We start from the raw sequence: 23788 nt of genomic DNA on the forward strand, positions 1-23788 counted from the left end.
TACTGACATATATAGAAGAGAAATATTTTGATTGTATTGTTAAAAAAAATTACTCAATTTTTTTTAAATATGAAACCTAAAAAAAATAGATTTCTATATTATATGTTATTATTTAAATTATTATTTTAGTATTTTAATTTGTAAATTAGATATTTTAAAAAATAATCATATTTTACAATAACAAAGTATAATTATAACAATAATCATGCTATATATACATAAAAAATAACCATCCGTATAGAATATATATTATATATATTTTGTTTGTACTTTTAAAAATTTTTAGATCCATCACGGATGATATCTAACGTTTTTTTAAATATATATTTTATATTTAGTTTTTTTTATCAAATTTTTTTAATTTTTCGCAAGTTTATTTGTCGTTAGTATTTTTTAGAGTTATTTTTGTCAACAATATAAATTTTTGATATTATTTTAATAGTTTATTCTAAAATATAAATATATTATAAATTAGTTAAATAACACTTATATTAATATATAAATACGTAATAATTAATTTAACGACTGATTTTTTAATAATATTTTTGAATAAGTTACTAAGACAATGGCTCTAGTTAAGAGTTGAAAGGTCATAAATAAAAAGAACAAAAGAAAAACCCTTAAATAATGAATGAATCTTACAGACACAAAAGATATAGCGTGGAGACTCATGGAGATGGATAGTATTCCACTTTTAGAAGCTAGCTCTATTGTAATCCATAATTGAACTTTGTTTTTTAAAGGAAACGAAGCGCCAATAATTCGTGTGAACAAAATAAGAAAATTAATATACTTATCAATCAAGATAAATTTTCTTTGAAGAAATAACAGTTCCTTAATTACTTATTTTCTCTTTCTCTTTCTCTCTCTCTCTCTTCAAATTTGTTTAGTTTTGACATGAGATCAGATAACCAAAACTCCAAAAGTGCCACTTTGTATAACTGGTACGTATTAGATTCATCTTCAATAATAAGAAGATAAACCAATAACTTATGCTATGAAATTAGAAATTGGTAGCACTTACAAAAATTTAATAATTATATATGTTACACGGTCATCTAATCAAATTTATGTGATTAGATAATTTTTAAAATAATAAATTTAAAAATTAGTTATTTTTATTATACGATAAAATACAATTGGTTGTGATTATAAGATATAGGCATGAAACATGTGAATCAAAATTCAATTTGATGATTACAAAAATTTCAGAAAGTACTTAAATGAGATATTCTCTTAAACTAAGTCTCATCTTTCACCAATATTGTTTGAAAATATATGGTTGAACTGAGGTGCTCTAGAATCTAGATTATTATTTTTGCCTCCATTTTGAAGATTTTTTCACTGTATATATAGCTTGACATGTATGCTTGTTAGTAGATAAAGTTTCCAAAGAAACAAAACCAATGGAGGATAGCAGTTTTGGACCAACAAGAAACAAGAGCCAAAGAAGAAACTACCGTTGGTTGCTATTGTCCTTATATGCCATGCTAGTGATATCATGCCAAACAATTGCAACAATCTTAGGAAGGTTGTACTATGAGAAACATGGAAAAAGCAAATGGATTGGAACACTTGTACAAGTTGGGGGTTTCCCTATTCTACTACCTTATTATTGCATCTCATCATCAACACCAAAAGACAATCACAATATCAATGTTCTTCATTCAGAGCCATCTACACTAATGCTAGCAATTATCTATGTCACACTTGGTATAGTTGAGTCATTAGCTTGTTATTTTGATTCAATGGGGTTAGCTTATCTTCCTCTCTCTACTTTTGCACTAGTTACCTCATCTAGGTTAGTTTTCAATGCTTTCTTCTCCTTCTTCCTTAATTCAATGAAATTCACTCCCTACATACTAAACTCTCTAGTCCTTCTAACTATCTCTACCACCCTCACCGCCTTTCAACCCGAAAGCGCACTTTTTTCTACCGGAAACCCTAGGAGACATTATGTGGTGGGAGTAATAGCGACGATAGCAGGGTCCGTGGCGTATGGATTCTACCTTTCCCTTATACAACTTGCTTTTGTGAAGGTTTTGAAAAGGAACACTATGAGAGTGCTTATAGATGTGACAATTTATGGATCCTTCATATCTACTTGTATTACTCTAGTGGGACTATTTGGGAGTGGAGAATGGAGTAAGTTGCATGAAGATATGGAGGAGTATGAAATGGGGAAGGCATCCTATTTGCTAACATTGGCATTCACAGCAATAAATTGGCAACTCTTTCATGTTGGTTGTTTAGGGTTGATTTTTGAGGTGTCTTCCCTTTTTTCCAATGCCATATCCGTTTTGAATGTGCCTTTGGTTCCAATTTTGGCAGTGCTCATTTTTCATGACAAAATGCATGGGATAAAGGCTGTCACTTTGGCTCTAGCTATATGGGGAATTGTATCATACTTTTACCATACCTTTGTATATCATCATGATAGGAACTCCAATACTATCAGCAGAAATAGTGCTGATCACCTTCTCAAATCTTCACCATTAGAAGAAAATAATGCTTAAATTGGGATATGGGAAGCTTGCTTCAGTGGGAACCTGCGTTATCATATATGTAAAAATAATTATACCAACAATAGATTTAGTCCTTTAATTTCTTTATTTCCCTTCTCATTCATAGGTCAATACTTTGTATGTTAACAAAACCACTCGTTGATGCACAAAACACACTACTGTGTGCGTACATGCCAACCTTGTCCATGAAACACCCTTGTCTAGAAATACATGTCCATACCACTCAACTTTATTCATTAAACATTCTTCAAAACACTAACATGAACACTTCTCAAAAGCTAAAAGTCACTTCTATTTATAGGAAGAACGTACAAAAATACGCATAAAATATAATACAGATACACTTTCAAAATTTAATATTCCGTTTAATCAAATTAATTTATTTGTCAAGTGATGCCTTTTACCGTACACGTCATTTTAACCCATTAGCGCACACCATGCAACTGGGAGTGTCCGCGGATCGGATGCGGATCGGATCAGATATCAGATATATCCGCATAATTAAACCTTCTCTTTTTAATCATATTTTTATGTAAAAGAATTCGATAAAAATATTTCTTTCATACTTTTAAACTTATTTATTCCTAAAATATTTTTAATCAAACTCTCTCTAAATAACAAAAATAAAACAATACAATATATGAATAATAATTACTAACTAAAACATACAAACAAGTAAATATAATACCGAACATATATATATTTATTTATTTTTTAATTATTATAGTGCGGATCTACGGATCCACAGATCGGATACGCGAATGTAGAGAAGATATCCGCGATCCGATCCGCAAAGAGTGGATCCGATCCGATCAATTTGCGGATCGGATCGTATCCGCAATTTTCGGATCGGATGCGGATATTTACCGCAGATCTGCGGATACGATCCGATCTATAGACATCCCTACATGCAACGGGGTGCAAATTTTAGTGTGCCGTGAAAAAGAATTCAATTGACTTTATTAAAAGTTTAAAACATACCTAAATTAAATTAAAATAAAATGGAAAAACAAATTAAAAATTTGACATACTACGCTATTAAACGATTATGAATAGATTTTTCATTCATAAAATAATAAATTATTTTTACCTATAAAAGTAAAAAAACATTGACAAATATATCTATAAATAAACAAAACTAACTTTATAGTAATACAAAAGGAATAAATTATCCATTCTTCCCATAAACAAAATAACATCGAAATATTTTTATCTGACAGAAACCCTAAACCATAAATCATTTGTAAATATAAAACCACAAATGGTAGTTTACTCTTCGTAAAACAATGCTTTCATGCAAGGAGAAGTTTTATTACAACTTTTTTAAGGTGTTATAATTCTTTCGACGGGTGAATTTAATCGTGATGCGCTTTTCCAGACGTTTCATCAAACTACAAATATTACTGCCTAAATTTCTCTCTCAAAAACAATACATTAGTATACCTAATTTAACATTATGTAACATTAGGTATACTAAGGACTGTTAAAAAGTAAACACAGCAATATGAAGTTTCTCCAACAAGACTATTGTAACATTTCAGAATCGACAACCGTTAAAACTTCTTTGGACAATCCCTTGTTAACCTCATCAGTCACAACACAATCCAACAAACAGCAGAGAAGATGACAAAGAAAGCTGAATATCAAACTTTTGTATCCTGATTCCTTAATAACCAAAGGGATAGTGGCCCTACGCCAGTACCTCTTTTAACAACGGTGGTTTAGCAGGGTAGAGAAGTTAACATAATCAAGAGTCGACTAATAAGACCCATAAAACCAGGGGATGAATGATAAAATTCAATACATTTGAAATAAGTAGCACCAACGATTTTAAGCATGCAACATGCTTTTCTTTGCAGAAAGGAAAAGCAACACCAGTATTGTATTCAAGCAAACAGAAAAGGGAGACAAAAGATTTGAATCCAACTGAAGGTTAAGTTCTTTTTTGTTGTTTTGTTGTATCACATGTAAAGGGCATAGAATGAGGGTCATGATCTCTAAACAGCATAGTTATGATTTTGGTCACAATAATTTGAGATTTATCTATTGAAATTCCCATCCACACTCACTGATACCTAGGTTTAACATGTCAAAAAAAACCCACCGGCCCAACAGAGGAGTACCTGCCAGAAGTGTTTGATGCAGGCCGACTAACCCTTATATTCGATGCAGGGCAAAAACTCTCATGTTAACAAAAACAAATGCCATTAGAATTTTGGCGCGTGCACATTGCAAGTGGCGAGTCAATGAAACAAGCATGCAGCGTATGTAGCCAGCTATGACCCACAACCATTCAAAAATCGAAAATTGCAGAGAAGGGCAGCCAGAGACTACAATCCACTGAACGAAGAAGCAGAAAAGCAATGAAGCAGAGTACCAGTAGAAACCTCAACACAGAAGAAAAGCATATATTTAGAAAGATCTGGAACTCTCTTCAACAGATTAGTATCAACCAACCTTAAAAGAACAATTACCTGCAATGGAACTAAAAATTTTCTTCATAGATAAAAGCAACACAAGCCGAGAATTCAAGTAACTAATCCAATCCAAGAGTAGAACTGTGGAGTCTCAGGGCATTGCCCAACAAAACATACTTATGGTGCAGTCCAAGCACCATTGATTAACATAATTTCATTATCCTCTTAATAACTGCAGCTACCAACATTTAAATTTCAACTTCTGCTTCGGCGACGTTCCCTAATGCCATTTCTGCATGCCATTAAGAAGAATCTTAAGTCATCTTTGCAAGTCAGGCACAGAGCAAAAACTTGAATACAGATTCTATCTTTAATTAAAGCATAGTTCAGGTCCTAAATATTCCACTCAATATATTAATTTGTCATTCCTCTTTAAAAACAGAATCTTATAGAAAGCACTGCAAAGTAGAAACTACAACCTCAAAACAGAATCAGAGAGAAAGCAACATTGGTTAACAATACACAGGAAGGAAAGGGCTACGAAATATTTAAAGACAGGAAGAAACCTAACCCATTGGCATATGGTAACTCCTCACGTCCACGGTAAGGAGGTGACCTGCTGTAGCTCCGTCCACGAGGTGACAAACTGCGGCGCCTAGGGGACCGTCCACGGGGACTGTAACTTCTGATTCATGCCAATAAAAAGGGTGGGGCAAAAAGCAATGATCAGGATTATCAAAACATACAATTTTCAATTTCAAATGCAAAATATAGACGGCAACATTATGACCTGTACTTTCATCTTTCACTACTTACAGTAATAATGAAAAACTAATTTTATACAAAAACATCATTCATATACATCCATATATTTTACAATTGCACAAAGAATTATCAAACAATTTCGGGGAACAATCATTAGTTATAAAAAACACAATATAATGTTATCATAAGGATAAACTAACCAATGCTATCAGAACTGCACACTAGGTTAAGTTAGAATATAGGTTAGCAAACTCACCTCCGACCATAACTTGGGCTCCTACGGAATCGGGGTGGGCTGCGGCTACGACGTCTTCCTGAACCACCACGCAAGCGACACTCCCGAGCAAAATGACCAGGTTCACCACACTCATAGCATTTCAAATCAGAACCACCAGAGCGACCACGGCCACCTCCACGGCCACCACCTCCACCTCTTGAATTGTGAGAAAGCTCTACCCTCCAACCATTCTTGCCTGCTCCACAGAATGAAAATGAAAATATCAAGAAAATATGAAGTAGGATAAAAATCATAATAGAAACATTAAAAAAGAGAAAACTTCCAGCAAAACAGATATTGAGTTTTTTTTATGGTTTCCTCACACAATAATTAAAAAGGAAAAATCTTGGTTAATCAAACCATAACCCTGCAAGAACATTATCTTTAGGCTGACAGTCTCAGTTATGATAAATCTTGTAACTAGACATGAGCACTGCTTATTACAATACAAAAAAACAACATAATAAGATAATATAACATGCACACAAACTTGGGGATAAGTAAACCATCATACAATCTGTGAAAACACAGTAGTATCATATTTTGCAAAAGTGGGAACAAAGTTCTTCATTCTGAGTAAAGACAATTGTGTTACCATAATGTTTTCAGAAGTTCATTTGACCACTGGTCGATAACGACTTATTGGAGCACATATAGCTCTTAGGGGGACATACAGAACACAGGCAGCACTCACGTGGCCCATGGGTTAAGTGTAGTAGCACACATCTCATAAAACAAACCCATTATGCAACAGATGTGTAGCTTGCCATAACACTCCAAAGCAGTGCATATCCTCTGTTCATACTCTTAATTCTCTTTACATGCAGTCAAAGTGTCAAACTCTACAAATCAGCAGACTTTGATGAAGACTAACGAAAAAACCATTACTGCAGGCCTGCTTGCATAAGACATTTGCAAGCCAGAAGTAGAAGTAGAAGAAAGAGAGCTCCCTCAAACGAGAAAGTAGAGTTAAATACGAAGTTGAGGAAAACCCTTCAACATATCAAACCGGAAAAGGGGTAAAAACAAATAATACATTAGCAGATAAGATTAAATTGCTTTGCAAATTTGGTAAATGAATGTTCATCATTTTAATGCATTTCAACAATTCTTCAAAAACATACCATCCAATTCACGAATAGCATCACGCGCATCTCTACTGTCATCAAAGTCAATAAAAGCATAACCAGGCGGCCTCCTTGCAACCCAAACACTGCACACACATGAACCACAAAACTTATAATGAAAGGAGAAAAATAAAAAGAAAAAAAAAAAACTGAAAATTTGTAATGCCTTAAAATTTTAACCGGTAAATTAACCAACATAATTGAGTGATTTCAATTCATTGCCTAACAATATAATATCATCAAGATAAATACAACTAACCAAGCATGAATTTCAAGAAAAACCCCAAATTTAAACATTATCATTTATCAACCAAAGTTCCTTCGTTTACCTCCGAATAACTCCGAAAACACGGAATTCATCTTCAAGGTCCCTCTCTGTGACCCTTGAATCCAGATTACCAACATACACACGGGACATCGTTTCAGTCTTTAACAAGTGCCTGCATATTCACACATCAAAGTCACAAATTAAACCAAAATTCGATTCGAATCCGTACAAACGTCCATAAAATCAAGAAAAAATGAACCTCTTCTAAAAAATAATCCACAAAAAAAGAAGAAATAAACGCAAATTGATTAAAAATACAGTAAAATATTTGAATAATAAAGAAGATTTTCAAGAAAACTAAACCCAAACCTGTGAGTTCTAGGAAAATTGGGGTAAAATATAAAGGGAGCTTTTAGGTTTTGGAAAGAAGAGAAAAAAAATTAAAGAGAGCGAATTTGAAAGGTGAAGAGGATAATGGAAGATTATATATTCGTAGTTAGACAAGAAATCTGAACCTGAAGCGATGCGGGGAAGAAGAAGCGAAAAACCCTAGCAGCCTCCTGCGCTCAAATTCGAGAGCTTTGAGTACGAAACAAACCTACAAAGCACGCCGCGTGAGTGTGAGAGCGTAGAATTTTCAAATTTATAACGCCCTTTTCTCACCACGTCATTTTCTCGGTCATATTTTGGACATCATTGATTTAGGGAATTTTTATCTTTTATTATTATATTAATAAAACAAAATATAACACTGTCACATATGATCTAAAATTAAAATTATTTAATTTTTATTATTTTTTAATTATTAAAATTTTAAATATATAAAATACTCAATTATTAGGATTATATAAAAGTCTTAATTAATTAAATTTATTTTTTAATTAAATTTAATTATTTTTAATAAAATATTTTCCAAAAATAAAATTAATTTTTGTGCTAACAACCTTGTTAAAATTGTGGATAAATTGTTACTATCTTTATATAAATAATATTAAATTATTAATAATTGATGAGATAAAAAATTATTTATACATTTTATAGTTTGTAAATTCAATTATAAATAATAATATCAACTAAGAAATACTTGTTATTTAATTTAAATTTCTATTTTAATAAGATCATATAAGAGATATAGTACTTTAAATTTAAATGATATTTTAATATTTATATTAGTTTATAATTATATTTTAGTGTGTTTATTTATATTTTATTTATTATTTAATTATAAAAAGTTATTTAAAGTGTTAAAAAAATTAAAATATGATTTAATTTAATTGAATATAGTCTAATTTAAATTTAATTATAAAATATATCAAAATTAAAAATAATTTGTATTGAATTTAAATTAAATTTTAGGTTTAACTTTTAAAATTTATCTAATTTAATTCAAATAAATTATCTTTTTATTTTTATAATTAAATTTATATTTCACTTATAATATATTCTTATTTTATAAAGTGATCTTATTAAATTTTAAAAAATTAAGAAAAATAGAATAAAAGATAGATAAATATTATTTGAAAGAAAAATATTTTTTAGGGCAAGTTACTTAAATAAATTGTTTGAAAACTAAATTTACTAGATTACGACTTTTTAATACAACAAACGAAATTTTAACTTTTCTGTATCTATAGAAATGTAGGGGTTTCCAATTGAACATAATTCATTACAGGGTGTAGCGGGTTTACGTGAGATTTCATGTTGGGCAGAAACCGCTACAGGTTGTAGCGCAACGGTTTCTGAACAAATTTTACTAACCAGAAATCTCAAGTGGGCTACAGGGGAATTGTCTACATAAATCGTAACACACAGCAGCGGTTTATGTATAGTAGATTATCTACATAGAATACAATTTTTTTACACAAGAAGATGAATATTTAAATAATGATGATAACAAATATCTTCTAATAAAAATCTAATTTACCTTAATCTTGATGACAATGCCAAAAAATTATTATATAGTTAATATTTTGTGTTTTATTATATATGATATGGTAGGTGAAAATAGAAAACAAATGTAAAATGCGTGTCATGTATATGATATGGTAGGTGAAATAGAAAACAAATGTGAAATGCGTGTCATGTATGTTTTGTTGCTGTTTTTTGTTTTTGTTACTCCTACTAAAACTCCCTCCTCTTTTATTTGAGTCCCACTAGGGAGGCAATAAGGTATCTATACAATAGGCTGTTTATTTGGCCCAATATGTATTAATAATGTAAATTAAATATCATTATCCCTAATTTCTAGTTGCCTGTTCAGTTTTGTGATATCTACCCCCAATTTACCCCAAATTCTTTCACATTAACCCTTCATCACCCACCGTTACCCTACCCCCAAAAAACCCAATTGTTTGTTCCGCAGAAAAACTCTCCTTTCTCCGGCGCCCCGCCGTGTGCGCAGCAACCTGCATCCTACTGCTCTGTTTCTGCGCGACGTGTAGCCTCCGTTCCTGCCGACCGGAACTGTCGCGCTCTGCCTTCTTGTGCCAACGCCCTCGCCGGAAGAACCTCCGTCACTCTTCACGCGGCCGAACTTCCGTGACCTGCAATTGTTAGCGTCGCTGACGTGAGTTGCAGCCCTGAACCCCCGCGCTCGCGTCATCTCAGCGCCAGCCTGCTGCCTGGGTCTTGTTGAATTACTCGAAGAATAAATATCCACGAAAACTGAGAAAGTGAACATCCAAAATCATACAAAAACGAACATCCAATATGAACGTGTATAAATAACAACATAATTACTTTATAAAACGACTAGCTACCAACCAAATGACCGTGTAAAAAAACATTTTGAAACCTTGATAGTCAGATAAATCATAACCAGCAATCATTGTCTACAACTAAACACCCAAGAATAATCATCCACGTTCACAGAGAAAGTGAACATCCAGCGACAGGAAGAAGGCACAAACCGGTTGCGACAGAGGCACTGGACATCAAGGTTATTGCGGTGCCGGGAGCTCGACTCACACAATATGCGCAACCTCCCTACGTACGCGGACGACGGTGCCAGTTGGAAGAGTGTCGGTGCGATGTCCAACGGCAACTGGTAACCGTGGCTGCACTGTACCGGCTTTTGCTTCGAGGAGAGAGTGAGAGAAGAAGTTCACACCGTATTAAGAGAGGGAGGTAATCCTAATTTGATTCCATAACTGACAGGAATCATGATTTGATTCAAATTTTAAATTGGAAACTACTCAAAATTAATTAATTGCCTTTAATTTAATTCTAATTTCAATTTAACCTCATTGTACACATTGTATAAAACATTAGGGGTGTCAAAAATCCCCAGGAGGTGGGGATCCCCGCGGGGACCGCCCCGAATGGGGCCCAATAGTGGAGAATTTTCTCCGTGGGGATGGGGATGGGGAGCGAAATTCCCCTGAGACATGCGCGGGGACCCGAGCGGGGATCCCCGCCCCATCCCCGATAATTCCCCGAATCTTTTAACTTACTTAATAACCCTTACTTTATTTCTAATATAGGAGTTCTTTTAGTAATTTCACTCATTGAAAAACCATAACCCTATTGTTCAAGATTTTATTTTATAGACTATAATTTGCTATATTATATTTCTGGACTTATAATTTTGGATAAGATATGTTTGTGTGTTTGTAATAATATTTTGTAGTTTGTTTTTTGGTTTTTTGATTTTTTTTTTATTATAATTTTCATATGAATGTACATAGGGAGATGGGGAATGGGGCCCCGCGGAGAATGCGGGGAACGCGGGGAATGGGGATGGGGACAATTATTCCCCATGGCGGGGAATGGGGCGGGGACGGGGATTAATTCTGGGGGCGGGGATGGGAAGCAGGGAGGTATCCCCCGCCCCTGCCCCGCCCCATTGACATCCCTATAAAACATACATTGACTTCTCATACTTTTTCCTTTTATTAGGGTCTAATTCGAGAGTAAATTACCATTTCTACTTACGAAGACAAATTTATCCATGAAAAAGAAATTAAAATTGTACTCATAAAAAATATTCCGTATGACAAAATTAACCAAACACTAAAAATTCAATTAAAAATCCTAAATTACCCTTCTCCCTTCCTCAAATTAAATCTAAACTATTTAATGAAACCCATTATAACGTATTTTATTTTATTATTGTTATTATTTTAATGATATATATAGTTACTTTTTTAGTTTTTGGTACTCAATGACCAATTTCAATAATCAGTTCAACTGCTAACCGAAGGCTTGTCCGGTTTGAACAACTATCAAAATTATCAGAATTGAGAAACAGAATCAGACCGAAAAAGTGGTCCAAAACCCAATACTTATAAAAGCCATTCTATTAACTACTTTTGGCATTAGAAACAAAACCATGTATAAAAGCTTGGAACCAATATTTGATTTGCTTTGATTTGATTTGTATTATATCAATAATTTTACAGTGAATGATACTGTACAAAACTAAAGCGAAAAGTTAAGTACAAAGCAGGTACTTCCAATCGTAATATGGTACATGAAAGATAGAACCCATGGATCATAGCCTTTTATGACTTAAATATTCCTACCAAGGCTGCACTTGTTCTTCATCCACCCTAGTTTGAATAGGAAAATGTCCTGCAGTCCAAAATTCACCATTCATATTTTCGGCAAGCAAACCACTATGGTCATCATGCTTAGCCTCAAAATCCAAGTCTTCAAATATTTCCTCAAAACCATCATCATAACCATCTTCAAAATTATCAATATCAAAATTGTGATCATATTCAACATCACTGTCATCCTCATTATTTTCATCAGTATCACTGAAACCACCAAAAAACTTGTCAATCCTGCCCCTTCTTCCCTCTCGTCTCATTCTCTTTGATTCCCTAACCAAGTCCCTCCATTTATTGCGTAAGAACAATATCTCATCCTTCTCCAATAACTCACCTTTCTCACCAAACCCCTCTACTAAGAAAACAGAGTGCCTCTGCCCTTTCAAACTCACATAAAACAATTCCGGATGTCTTATAATCATTGCTCTCAACTTGTTTGGGAGACCAAATTCCTTTCTGAAATGGGTCAAGTGGTCTATTAAAGTACTCTTTTCAATCATCATCCCAAGAACCTCTCTTACTACAGAGCAAGATCTCTTTTCTGCTTCCAATGATACCTTGGCTAAAGAATCAACAGGGTTCCTATAAGGGCACAATTCCGGAATTTCTTCAAATTTTAGCAGGAAACTCTGGTGACGTCTCTTTATGTTAAGCCCTTTTCTAAGTCTTAGTTGTTTGAACTTTAAAGGCCGATCAACTATTAAATCAGGAGAACGAAATGCAGGAGGCAGTAATGGCTTTGCCAAGCTTGAGTCCCAAGATACAAGCTCAAGTGCACGGCCATAAGAAGTTTCAACAGTCTTGAATTTATCTGGAAAATCATTGCACAAACGGGATCTAAAATTAGGAGGAAGACCAAGATCTGGAGCAAGGTGAACCAACTTTGATAGGAGTAACCGGTGGTGAGATGATAACATAAGAAGCTTCTGGAGTTTGGTTGCCAAAGTGGTGGAAATGGAGGATTGAAGAGTGAGTTCCTCAGCAGCAAGGGCAGCAGCAGCTGGAGTTAGACGAACACATAGTTGAGGATATAACTTTGTTGCATTGAGTGGCTTAGGTGGCCATGGTATAGTGAAGAGTTCAAAAATAGAAGGGTACCGATGGATCATGGTAAGTATGGAGTGAGGTGTAGAAAGAGTAAGATAAGACCGGCATTTAGAGAGAATGTGAAGAGGAAGATAATGTTTTGGTTTAGAAAGAAGTAAGGTTTTCAGCTTTTGAACAAACCGAGTTTTATTCTTCAAAACAACACGCCTATCAAGACCAGTGTCACGTACATGTTTGACTGAGGAACAACAAATTGAAATCGAGATGTTGCTGAGGTAATTAGTATGTTCCTTTTGTTTTCTGAAGGTGGAACAGGACAAAGAAGATGTCCCCGGAAGAAAGCTGGAACCTAAGTCACAGACTAGTTTGTTATTACTGAATTGACAAGGAAGGCACAATGCCATTTTTATAGTTTCAACCACTCACACTTAACCTGAAAATGAGAGAAAAAAATCAAATAAGTACCAAGAAGAAAAAACTTCCTGAGATAAACTACCAAGGTCCAAGTGTTTGACCGAACTAATTTACACACAACGATCCTTGGTTTCCTAAAACCTTGAACTTCTTAGAGGCTTCTTGACAATTTGGCATAGAATACTTAATTAGAATGAAATGTATTTCTACTTAACAAAGATTTGACAACAGAAATTAGAAATGCATAAAGTAAGGACTTCACTCCTTAAATTCAGAGTTACCATAACATGAAGGATCATAACATTGGCAAATCTTTGGTGAATAATCAATCAATCATATCCTAAAAGCATAATCTGTTAATTCTGCAGATTAAGAATAAAGTTTTTCATTTCAGGGCTATTCTAAATAGAAATCCTTATTAACATAGAGACTAGTTTCTTTCCAATGATATTATGTTTTTGCATAACTGCCTCAAGAAACTTGCTATTAGAAATTCAATTTGACATTTGAAGTGGAAATCTTATGCAATAATCCTACGGCCATTCAACTTTTCTAGGAATCTTATAATTACCAAGAAGATAAAAATCAATATATGTAATATACTAGTCATGAATGCATCAGATAGAGAAAGACTCACATAAAACCAAGAATTCATCAATCCAAACCAGCAAAAAGTACTGTGACAAGACAGTGAAGAACAGGATAGCTACTATACCAAAAAGAAAAGATAAAATGCAAATAACTTTACATCAAACACACAAGAATGACCGAACTCAAAATCAAGGTTCTGAAAATTGGACTGGTCATCGAACCACTTTAGTTACTGATTTACAGATTTACTAGTCCAACTGGTTCAACAGGAAAAACTGTTTTATAATAAAATAATAAATAAATTATAAATAAACACCCTAAACCATAATTATAGACAGTCACAATCTAAGCACAACAAAGTCACAAAACACAAAATAGCAGCATATCACTCTCCAGTAGCACATAACTATATATAAAAGTCACAAAACACAAAACACCAGCACAACAGAGCAGCCATAGCTAATGAATAATCAATTAATCATTCAATCTAAGCACAATTAAGTCATCAAGACACAATCTGAGCACAATTCGGTCAAAAAACACAAAACAGCAGCACATCACAATATATAAAAATCATAAAATACAACAGCAGCCCAATTTTAATAAAGACTAACAAGATTAACCAAAGAACTAAATTAACTAATCATTCAATGATTCAATCCAAAAAAAAAAAAAAAAAAGAGTACAAATGTACAATACAGCACAAGGGCAGAACTAATCATTCAATGATTCACATTTCAATCTGAGTAGCGCTAGCAGAATCCCAAACAAAAATCAATGTTAAATACTTGACAAAAAAATGCTATGTGCGCAATAAATATCAGTTACCAAATCAGTTGTTATATATTTGTGTATGAATACATGTATTTTTAACTCATTTTTTATGTGTATTTTGTATTTCATGTATTTTCCACGGCTAGCTTATTTTTAGTATGAACTTAGCATACTTGAATACTCGAGACTTAAGAGTTTCAAATTGCGGAGCTTCAATGTGTTGTAGCACTATCTTCTTAAACGGTCTGAAACAGCATCAGAAAGCAGCTGCCGCATGAATGGAAATCACAAGAATGGAACAGCAAAAGGTTCTTTCGAATTAATATTTGAAGAGTTTAAAAGAACAAAATATGAAAAGTGTTTAGGAAAAAGAGAATCAAAGAGAACAGCAAAAAAAAAAAAAAAAATATTTCCCACATGATTGGGTGCTGCAAGAGGATCCCCAATGTCCCAGTCAATGCAAAACTAGGAAAGGAGTGATGCAAATTATAGTCGAAAATGATTCTCAGAGTGGCCTAATTTATAGTTTGGAATAAATTCTTTAACAAATGAACTATAGGAATGAATTCAAAGCAATCAAATTCATAATTGAGGAGCCATCGACAAACAAGAGTGGATAATCATGAAATACTTCATAACTATATGGTGACTATTATGGAGAATTAGAAACAGACAAGTTAATGGCAAAGCCAAAGACTTCAGAAGACCAAAGCATCATATGCAAAAGATAATAATGGAAGTGAACAAGAAAGAACCTTGCAAAGCTCCTTTGGGTATCACCACCGCAACATCTTCTTTCTCATCTCCGCGCCATGCTTGTCTTCCTTCCTTCCTTCGTGTGTTCCTTTTTGTCCGAGACTAATGACTATCTCCGAGTAAAACCAAATAAAATTAAAATTAAGTTAGCTAAAGCTTAAGGATAATATTAGTTAAGACTCTTAATTTCTAAAAATAACTAATTTGAGACTCGTTTTTTACTTTTTTTTAACTTCTCATAAAAGATAATTATAACTAGAACTTTCAAAAGCATATTATCATAAGTCTTTCATGCCAAGGTTGTGAGAACCGAACCGGTCATTAAATCGGTCGAGTGATTGGTTCAATAGTTCAATGGTCTAACAGGGGTGAAATTATAGTTGAACCAGTTTAATTAAATATACAATAAAATTATTAAAAATTCAATGTATAATTTTAGATATTCAAACTTAATAATTTCTAAACTAGCTTCAAAGTTTCACAACATCCATACTTTATTATTAAAAATTTACAAAATAATAAATTTCTAAGTTCAAAAATGCTATTCGTACACCAAAATCAACCACTAAAATCAGCCACCAATGTATTTGTGTATAAATACATGTGTAATTTAATTTATTTTCAATGTGTATTTGTATTCCAGCATGTATTTTATACTGGTGGCTGATTTTAGTGTACACGTAGCATAGTCCATATCAAATAATTAGCAATAATACTAATGTGTCATCACATCAACAACAAAAAATCAGAATAAAAAATATTCAACAATAACTTCTAACCTAATAATCAAATAATCAAAAATAAGAATATTACTTCCATCTCACGTAAACTGAATAGTGGAGATCCTCAAACCAAGAATTATATAATCCTAACACAAAACAAAGTTCAATTCAATTACGAATTTTTAAACATGTTGAATATAAGAGAGCCAAAGCATATAATTATATTTAGTTTGAATTCTAATCCATTAATCAGCAACGGATTCTAACTTCTGAATCCAAACTAAACTAAAAACACATCAGCATCTCTAACATTCCCCCTCAAGCAAGAGCCTCTCTTTTGGCTGATACCATATTATGAAACCACTCATCTCAAAAGCTTAAACTGATAGGAGAAGGTAACACTAATGGTTATATCTCTAACAAGGGTGAGTGGTAGCTGTTGGTGGGGGCTGCTCTTGTCTGAGTTGTCTCTAATAGGGTTTAGGTTTTGTGAATTGTGAGAGTGAAGGGAGAGGGAGCCTTTTGTGTCTGCCCGTCTGGTTTTCTTCTTTTTTTTTTCTTTTTGTTTCTGGGCAGTGAACCAAGCCTTCAAAAAACCGGACCAATTCATTGGATTCACATATTAACTACCAGTTCAGCCGTTTTTTATTGGTTTTTTAAAGACAGAGATCAACCGAATCAGTCAAAAGATCCGTTTTTGATTAATCCGATCAATTCGATCTGATTTTCATAACCTTTGCGAAACTATTATTTGTCAAAGTCATGTGGTGCATATAAAAGGGATAGAAAAAAGCAATAGAGTTTCAAAAGTTTGAACCTTTAATTAGACAAAAAGCTTAGAATTTGAGAAGTGCCAAATACTCCTAGTTTAAATCTCTGCAAATAAAACTAAGCCATCACAGATTATGCAATAGAATAAATATGAAGAAGAATATAAATTCACAAAACATATTCACTACTAGGGATGGTAATACTACCCGAATTCGTGGGTACCCACTCCGTCCCTACCCACTCAGGACGGGTAATTATCGCCCCCGCACCAGGACGGATCTTTTACAGGACGGATTCTTGAGCGGGATTGGGTCAGGTTTAGGTTAAACCCGTTCCTATCCACCCTGGTATATATATATATATATATATATATATATATATATATATATATTTAAATTTTTATTTTAATTTATGTTATGTATGTAATGATGGTTATATAAAATTTAAAATTTAATTTTATTTGTTAGATTTGAATAATTATAGGAGCGGAATGAAACAAAATGGGTAAAGTGGGGACCTGTTTAACTTTTTACTACTCGCGGACAGAAGCAGTACAAGTTCGATGTGGGTTATTGTTGGGCGGGGCGGGACATGACCGGGTAGAACAAAAACCTGTTCCCTACCCGCCCCATTGCCATCCCTATCCACTACAACTCAATTCATAAAACCTATCCAATATCCAACAATATAAATTCACACAATAATATAAAAAACAGCACCAACAATATAAAAACCGCAGCTCAATTGACCATATTGATATTAAAACAACAACAAATCAACACTAAATACCAATAATCAGAAAGAAAAAAAAATATCAATCATCCACTAAACCTACATATATTACATTGTAACAACAAAATTTGAATAATTTGCCAAGAATCAACAAATTATAATCAATAACAATCAAGAATCAACTCAATCAGTTAATCAATTAATCAGTTAAACAGATTATAATCCAGTAATTTAACTGAATAACTTAAAAAAAATAAAAAAAATTACCTGATGATGTGAAGACAGAATATGGGCAGAGAAGAGGGAGACCAAGCAACGTGAAACAGAGACTGGCGAGGGGGAGGCGGCAACGCCAGATGAGGAGGCGACGACGACCACGAGAGACGCACATAAGCAACGAGACGCAGTTAAGGCACAGGAGCTGGTCTGCTGGTAGACGCAGTGAAGGCGCACGGACAGAGGTACAGACGATGCGACATCAGTGAAGGCGTAGGAGCTGATAGACGCAGAGGAGCCGACGACCCTGCGGTGTCAGCGACAGCAACTTTGTGAAAGTGAGAAGATTGAGGTGCTGTGTCGAGCTCCTAAGCTTTTTGGCTACTTTCATATCTATTTAGAATGAGAGAGTGAGATAATGGGTTGGAGTGAGAATCCTTCGCTGGGATTAATTTGGGTTCTTTTTTCTTTGTATGATCTTTTAGTTCTTTGTAAAAATAAGTTAATAACGTCTAATATTCAATGTTCATATAAAAACTTATTTAAAAATTATAGTTATTGATGTTATGTTATTTTGGATGATTTAAAGACTTTGGTATACAAATATATTTACTCTTATATTTTTTGGTGACTATATTTACTCTTATATTTACATACATAGAGATAGAATATGCGTTTCTTATATATCGAATTTTAAAAATCTCTCTTGGTACTAAAATTAGGAAAAAAAGACAAATAAGTCTCTGACCTTTTGTCTTACAGATATTTTCATTCCTGACCATTGAAAAATACTTTTAAGTCTATGGCCTTCACAAAATTTGGACGGATCAGTCCTTAACGGAGACATTTGGACAGATCAGTCATTGACGGAGGTATTTGGACGGAGAGACTGATCCGTCCAAATTTTGTGAAGGTCATGGATTTAAAAGTATTTTTCAATAGTTAAAAACGAAAATGTCTACGAAAAAAAAGTTAAGACCTATTTATCTTTTTTTCTAAAATTAGTTATATATATTTGTATATGTTACTTTACAACTTTTTTTTTTCTTGATAAGATAATTGGTTATCGAAATAACAAGATGTTTCACACATATATAGTAGAATAGTCAAAAACCAAATATGTATTCCTATATCCTATATAATCAAAAATCTCTCTTGGTACTAATAGACTTTAATTATATCTTTACATATTTGTATTTTTTGGTAACCACATACATCAACGAATGGATGAGGTTGAAGTCTATTAGCGTTTTTATAAGAAGAGTTCCAAGAGAAGCATTTCTTTTCAAGTCCCTTGGGATAATCGTCCTAGTAAAATCCTACAATTAAGGTTATGGAGGTCAAATCAAGTGAGAGATTATCACATTAAATACCAAATTAAGCATTTAAAACAATTCTCGGATCAAAGTCCACGTTTGTAAGTTATAGCCCCTAGTAGAACACCACATTGTAAATCTCCAACATACATTACTCACTTCTTTCTATAGCTATCATCATCACAAAGTAATCATTGATGCCATTTCTCTTAACAATCTCATGACCGAATCACAGCGTTCCCTGTAAGTAAAATGCCTTTCAATTTGTGTTTCTTCCTCAATCCATCAAAATTCATGAAAACAATATTTTTCTTATTGTTCTTATTATCAAATTTGATTTACTTGATTTGTTATGATAATGCTCAAATTATGACTTCCTTTAGTGAAATAACTTGATGAACACTAGTCCTTGTTGTGGACATGTTTTGTGTTTAAAATTTTAATTTGTAAGTTTTTTTGTCACGATTTTGATCTATTTTATGTTCGTACAAAAGGTGTATTTTATGATGATTATTATTACAGTAATTATAATAATTATATAATTTTCACAATATTTAAAAAATATTATTAAAATTAAAATAATATTTTTTTACTACGTAAAAGCTCTTTTTAATTTGATAAAAAAAACTACTATCAAATAGTAAAAAATTGTAAACTTAACATAGGTAATATTTAATTATAACTGCTATAAGTACAGTAATTATAGAATTTCTTTAAAATTATTATATCATAAACATTAGTATTTGGTGAAAACTCAGGTGAAGTTGATACTCGAAAGCCATTAAATGAAAATTTAATCAAATCAGTCAAATCATCTAACGGCTCTAAGGTATCAACTTCACGTGAAGTCGACTGCACCTAAGTTTTCACCTTAGTATTTTACCTTCTGAGATTCATTATTTTCTGTTTTATATTTTGTTAGTTAGTTAGAAAACGGTGCATGCATAACAAATTGTACTAAAGAAGATTAAAGATGTCAAAGCAAGCAAGTTCATACGTACCAAAGAACATCCTCATAACTGGTGCAGCTGGTTTCATAGCCTCTCATGTCACCACTAGGCTAATCAACAAGTACCCTAGCTACAAGATTGTAGCACTTGATAAGCTAGATTATTGTTCTAACATCAAGAATCTACAATGTTGTACTTCATCACCTAACTTCAAGTTCATCAAGGGTGACATAGCTAGCTCAGACATGGTGAATCATCTCTTGATAGAAGAGGAAATAGACACAATCATGCACTTTGCAGCACAAACCCATGTGGACAATTCATTTGGAAACTCCATGGAATTCACCTATAACAATATCTATGGCACCCATGTTCTTCTAGAAGCATGTAGAGTAACAAATTGCATTAAAAGGTTCATCCACGTAAGCACGGACGAAGTTTACGGCGAGACGGATTCCGAGACTGACATCGGAAACCATGAAGCCTCCCAACTTCTTCCAACCAATCCTTATTCCGCCACGAAAGCAGGCGCCGAGATGTTGGTAATGGCTTATCATAGATCTTACAATCTTTCTACAATAACTACTAGAGGAAACAATGTGTACGGTCCAAACCAATATCCTGAGAAGCTTGTCCCTAAATTCGTCCTTAGGGCGATGAAGGGACAAAAGCTTCCCATCCACGGCGACGGATCCAATGTTAGGAGCTACCTTTATTGCGGCGATGTAGCTGAAGCGTTTGATGTTATTCTCCACAAAGGAATGATTGGCCAAGTCTATAACATTGGCACCAAGAAAGAGAGAAGTGTATTAGATGTGGCAGAGCATATTTGCAAGCTTTTCAACATAAATTCAAAGGATGTTATTGAGTTTGTTCAAGATAGGCCATTTAATGATAAGAGATATTTCCTAGATGATCAAAAGCTCAAGAATCTAGGATGGGAGGAAAGAACTCCTTGGGAAGAAGGACTAAAGTTGACAATTGATTGGTACAAAAAGAATCCGGATTGGTGGGGAGACGTGTCGAATGCCCTGAATCCGCATCCGCGCTTCTCAGCCACCAATCTGGCTGACGAAGCTCAATGGTCGTTTCAATGTGGATACTCAAGGCTAGGAAGGTCATTTACTGAAGTAGGACGAAATAAAACATTTGTGAAATTTTTGATATATGGGAAGACGGGTTGGATTGGAGGGTTGCTAGGGAAGCTTTGTGATGAAGAAAGAATCCAATGGGAGTATGGAAAGGGAAGATTAGAAGATAAAAAGTCATTAATGGAGGATATAAGTAGGGTAAAGCCAACACATGTGTTAAATGCAGCTGGAGTGACTGGAAGGCCAAATGTTGATTGGTGTGAATCACATAAAGTTGAGACAATAAGGACTAATGTTGTTGGGACATTAAATTTGGCTGATGTTTGTAATGAAAAAGGATTGTATATGATGAATTTTGCAACTGGTTGTATATTTGAGTATGACAAAGACCATCCTCTTGGTTCAGGCATTGGCTTCAAGGAGGAGGACAAGCCAAATTTCATTGGTTCCTTCTATTCCAAGACTAAGGCCATGGTAATGTCTCTAAACTTTTCATTTCAGTTTATTCTGAGTGGAGTCCAAATATGTTCTTCATGTTTTAATTATTCTAATTTATCTTTGATATTTAAAATTGTTTCAATTTACCCAAGTAGTTAACAATGGAGGAATTTAAGGTTTGTATTGTGTCACATTCCAATTTTATCTCAAATATTTAGATGTAATTTCAATGGACAAAAATATTATGAAAAAAAAATGAAGCATTTATCACATTCCAATCACATCTAAATATTTGAGATAAAATAATCAGAACATCATCTAAAATCCTTTTAAAATGAAAATAAGAAAATATTTTTTTGATTAAAACTCATATGCAGTTAATTATTTTTATGTGAAGTTTATAATTAATGATTATTAGATAATAATTTAGTTAAATATATTAAATTATCAAATAATTTTTAATTATCAATCAAATTCACATAAAAATAATTGTATTTAAATTTCACATTCTTTAAACTAAATAAGTCCTAAATTTCTCGGGCGCTAGCTATTTGGTCTTTTGTTAATGTGTAATACAAAATGAAATAATTTTAAAATGTTAAAAATAAAATTAATAAAATATTAGAGATAGAACTAGAATATACCTCAAATGTGAAAGAATATAATAAAGTGAACACTGAATATATACCATCAACATTCTTAAAGAAAAATGCTTATTAAGTGGACAACACTTTTTTTCTTATTTTTGCCTTGTATCTGAATCAAGAAAAGTAAACTTTCCAAAAAATCATTTTCCTTCTTTTAATATGCTGATTATGACATTTAATTAATAATATGAAAAATATATATTTATAGGTGGAGGATCTGTTGAAAAATTATGAGAACGTTTGCACACTGAGAGTTAGAATGCCAATATCATCAGATCTTAGCAATCCTAGAAATTTCATTACCAAGATTTCTCGTTACAACAAGGTGGTAGATATACCTAACAGCATGACCGTGCTAGATGAGTTGTTACCTATATCCATTGAGATGGCTAAGAGGAACTTAAAAGGGATATGGAACTTCACCAATCCTGGGGTCATAAGCCACAATCAAATATTAGAATTGTACAGGGACTATATTGATCCAAAATTCAAGTGGCAAAATTTTAATTTGGAAGAACAAGCAAAGGTTATTGTTGCTCCCAGGAGTAACAATGAAATGGATGCCTCCAAGCTCAAGAAAGAGTTCCCAGACATGCTGAACATCAGAGATTCCATTATCAAGTATGTCTTTGAGCCCAACAAGAAAACTTAATTAATTCAGGACTTTATTAGACACAGATTTTGTACTCTTTATATATATGAAACATGATGAGACTTTTTTTTTCCATTTTTTTTAATTTGGAGATTTGGACATGGCAATTCAAACATTTAATCACAATTCATTTGTAATTTATAGTGTCGTTGTTTTTATATTTGATGGATTTACAAATGTTTAGTAGTTAAATATGGTTTGTCTAGCTTTTAACGCTAAGAAAATTATTAATTACTTAACTTTATTTATTATGTTAGATATGTAAGTTTGAGATATAACGAAAATAAAGAAAGAGTTTGGTGATATATATATATATATATATATATATATATATATATATATATATATATATATATATATATTAAAATAACTTTTGCTAAATAAGACTTTTTAATTAGAGTATAAGGCACATATCATCTTTACTAATTTTATATTTAGTATTAAAAAAAATTGAAAATTATTCCGGGCATGACTTACGAGTTTAGCCAAAAAGATAAGGCTAACAACTCCATAAAAAGGGAGATCCGCACTTCTCCGAATATGATTACTTTTATTCAAGAATTCTAATTTTCTATCTCAATTACTTTTTTACTTGTGTGTCGAAATTGTTAGAAACAAGAGACTGAGAAAGTAATCTGAAGAGTGTATTATTTAGTATGTTGAAAGGTACAATATACAAGGGGTATTTATAGGTGTTAAATGAATCAGAATAATAAAGGCATAGAATCCTACAATTAAT

The 23788-nt window shown here is 32.9% G+C and overlaps 4 protein-coding genes across 4 annotated transcripts; 2 read left to right on the forward strand and 2 right to left on the reverse strand.

Moving 5' to 3' along the window:
• Positions 1-826: 826 nt before the first annotated feature.
• Positions 827-2612, forward strand: LOC112755465 (purine permease 21-like). Its single transcript, XM_025803570.3, has 2 exons — positions 827-944; positions 1381-2612. Exon 2 carries the CDS (start codon positions 1407-1409, stop codon positions 2514-2516), a length of 1110 nt encoding a protein of 369 aa, XP_025659355.1. The 5' UTR covers positions 827-944; positions 1381-1406; the 3' UTR covers positions 2517-2612.
• A 2393-nt stretch (positions 2613-5005) lies between these two features.
• On the reverse strand, positions 5006-8054 carry LOC112755466 (serine/arginine-rich splicing factor RSZ22A). Its single transcript, XM_025803571.3, has 6 exons — positions 7895-8054; positions 7441-7551; positions 7109-7197; positions 5964-6180; positions 5514-5627; positions 5006-5234 (listed from the first exon to the last, which is right to left on the reverse strand). Exons 2-6 carry the CDS (start codon positions 7527-7529, stop codon positions 5198-5200), a joined length of 546 nt encoding a protein of 181 aa, XP_025659356.1. The 5' UTR covers positions 7530-7551; positions 7895-8054; the 3' UTR covers positions 5006-5197.
• A 3667-nt stretch (positions 8055-11721) lies between these two features.
• On the reverse strand, positions 11722-18462 carry LOC112755467 (protein WHAT'S THIS FACTOR 1, chloroplastic). Its single transcript, XM_025803573.2, has 3 exons — positions 18007-18462; positions 15514-15623; positions 11722-13412 (listed from the first exon to the last, which is right to left on the reverse strand). Exon 3 carries the CDS (start codon positions 13381-13383, stop codon positions 11899-11901), a length of 1485 nt encoding a protein of 494 aa, XP_025659358.1. The 5' UTR covers positions 13384-13412; positions 15514-15623; positions 18007-18462; the 3' UTR covers positions 11722-11898.
• A 1739-nt stretch (positions 18463-20201) lies between these two features.
• On the forward strand, positions 20202-23117 carry LOC112754132 (trifunctional UDP-glucose 4,6-dehydratase/UDP-4-keto-6-deoxy-D-glucose 3,5-epimerase/UDP-4-keto-L-rhamnose-reductase RHM1-like). Its single transcript, XM_025801721.3, has 2 exons — positions 20202-21786; positions 22606-23117. The coding sequence occupies exons 1-2, from the start codon at positions 20245-20247 to the stop codon at positions 23047-23049; spliced, it is 1986 nt and encodes a 661-aa protein (XP_025657506.1). The 5' UTR covers positions 20202-20244; the 3' UTR covers positions 23050-23117.
• The last annotated feature ends 671 nt before the right edge of the window (positions 23118-23788 follow it).

Source organism: Arachis hypogaea, chromosome 16 (genome assembly GCF_003086295.3).
Source record: "Arachis hypogaea cultivar Tifrunner chromosome 16, arahy.Tifrunner.gnm2.J5K5, whole genome shotgun sequence".
In the NCBI taxonomy this organism is placed as follows: domain Eukaryota; kingdom Viridiplantae; phylum Streptophyta; class Magnoliopsida; order Fabales; family Fabaceae; genus Arachis; species Arachis hypogaea.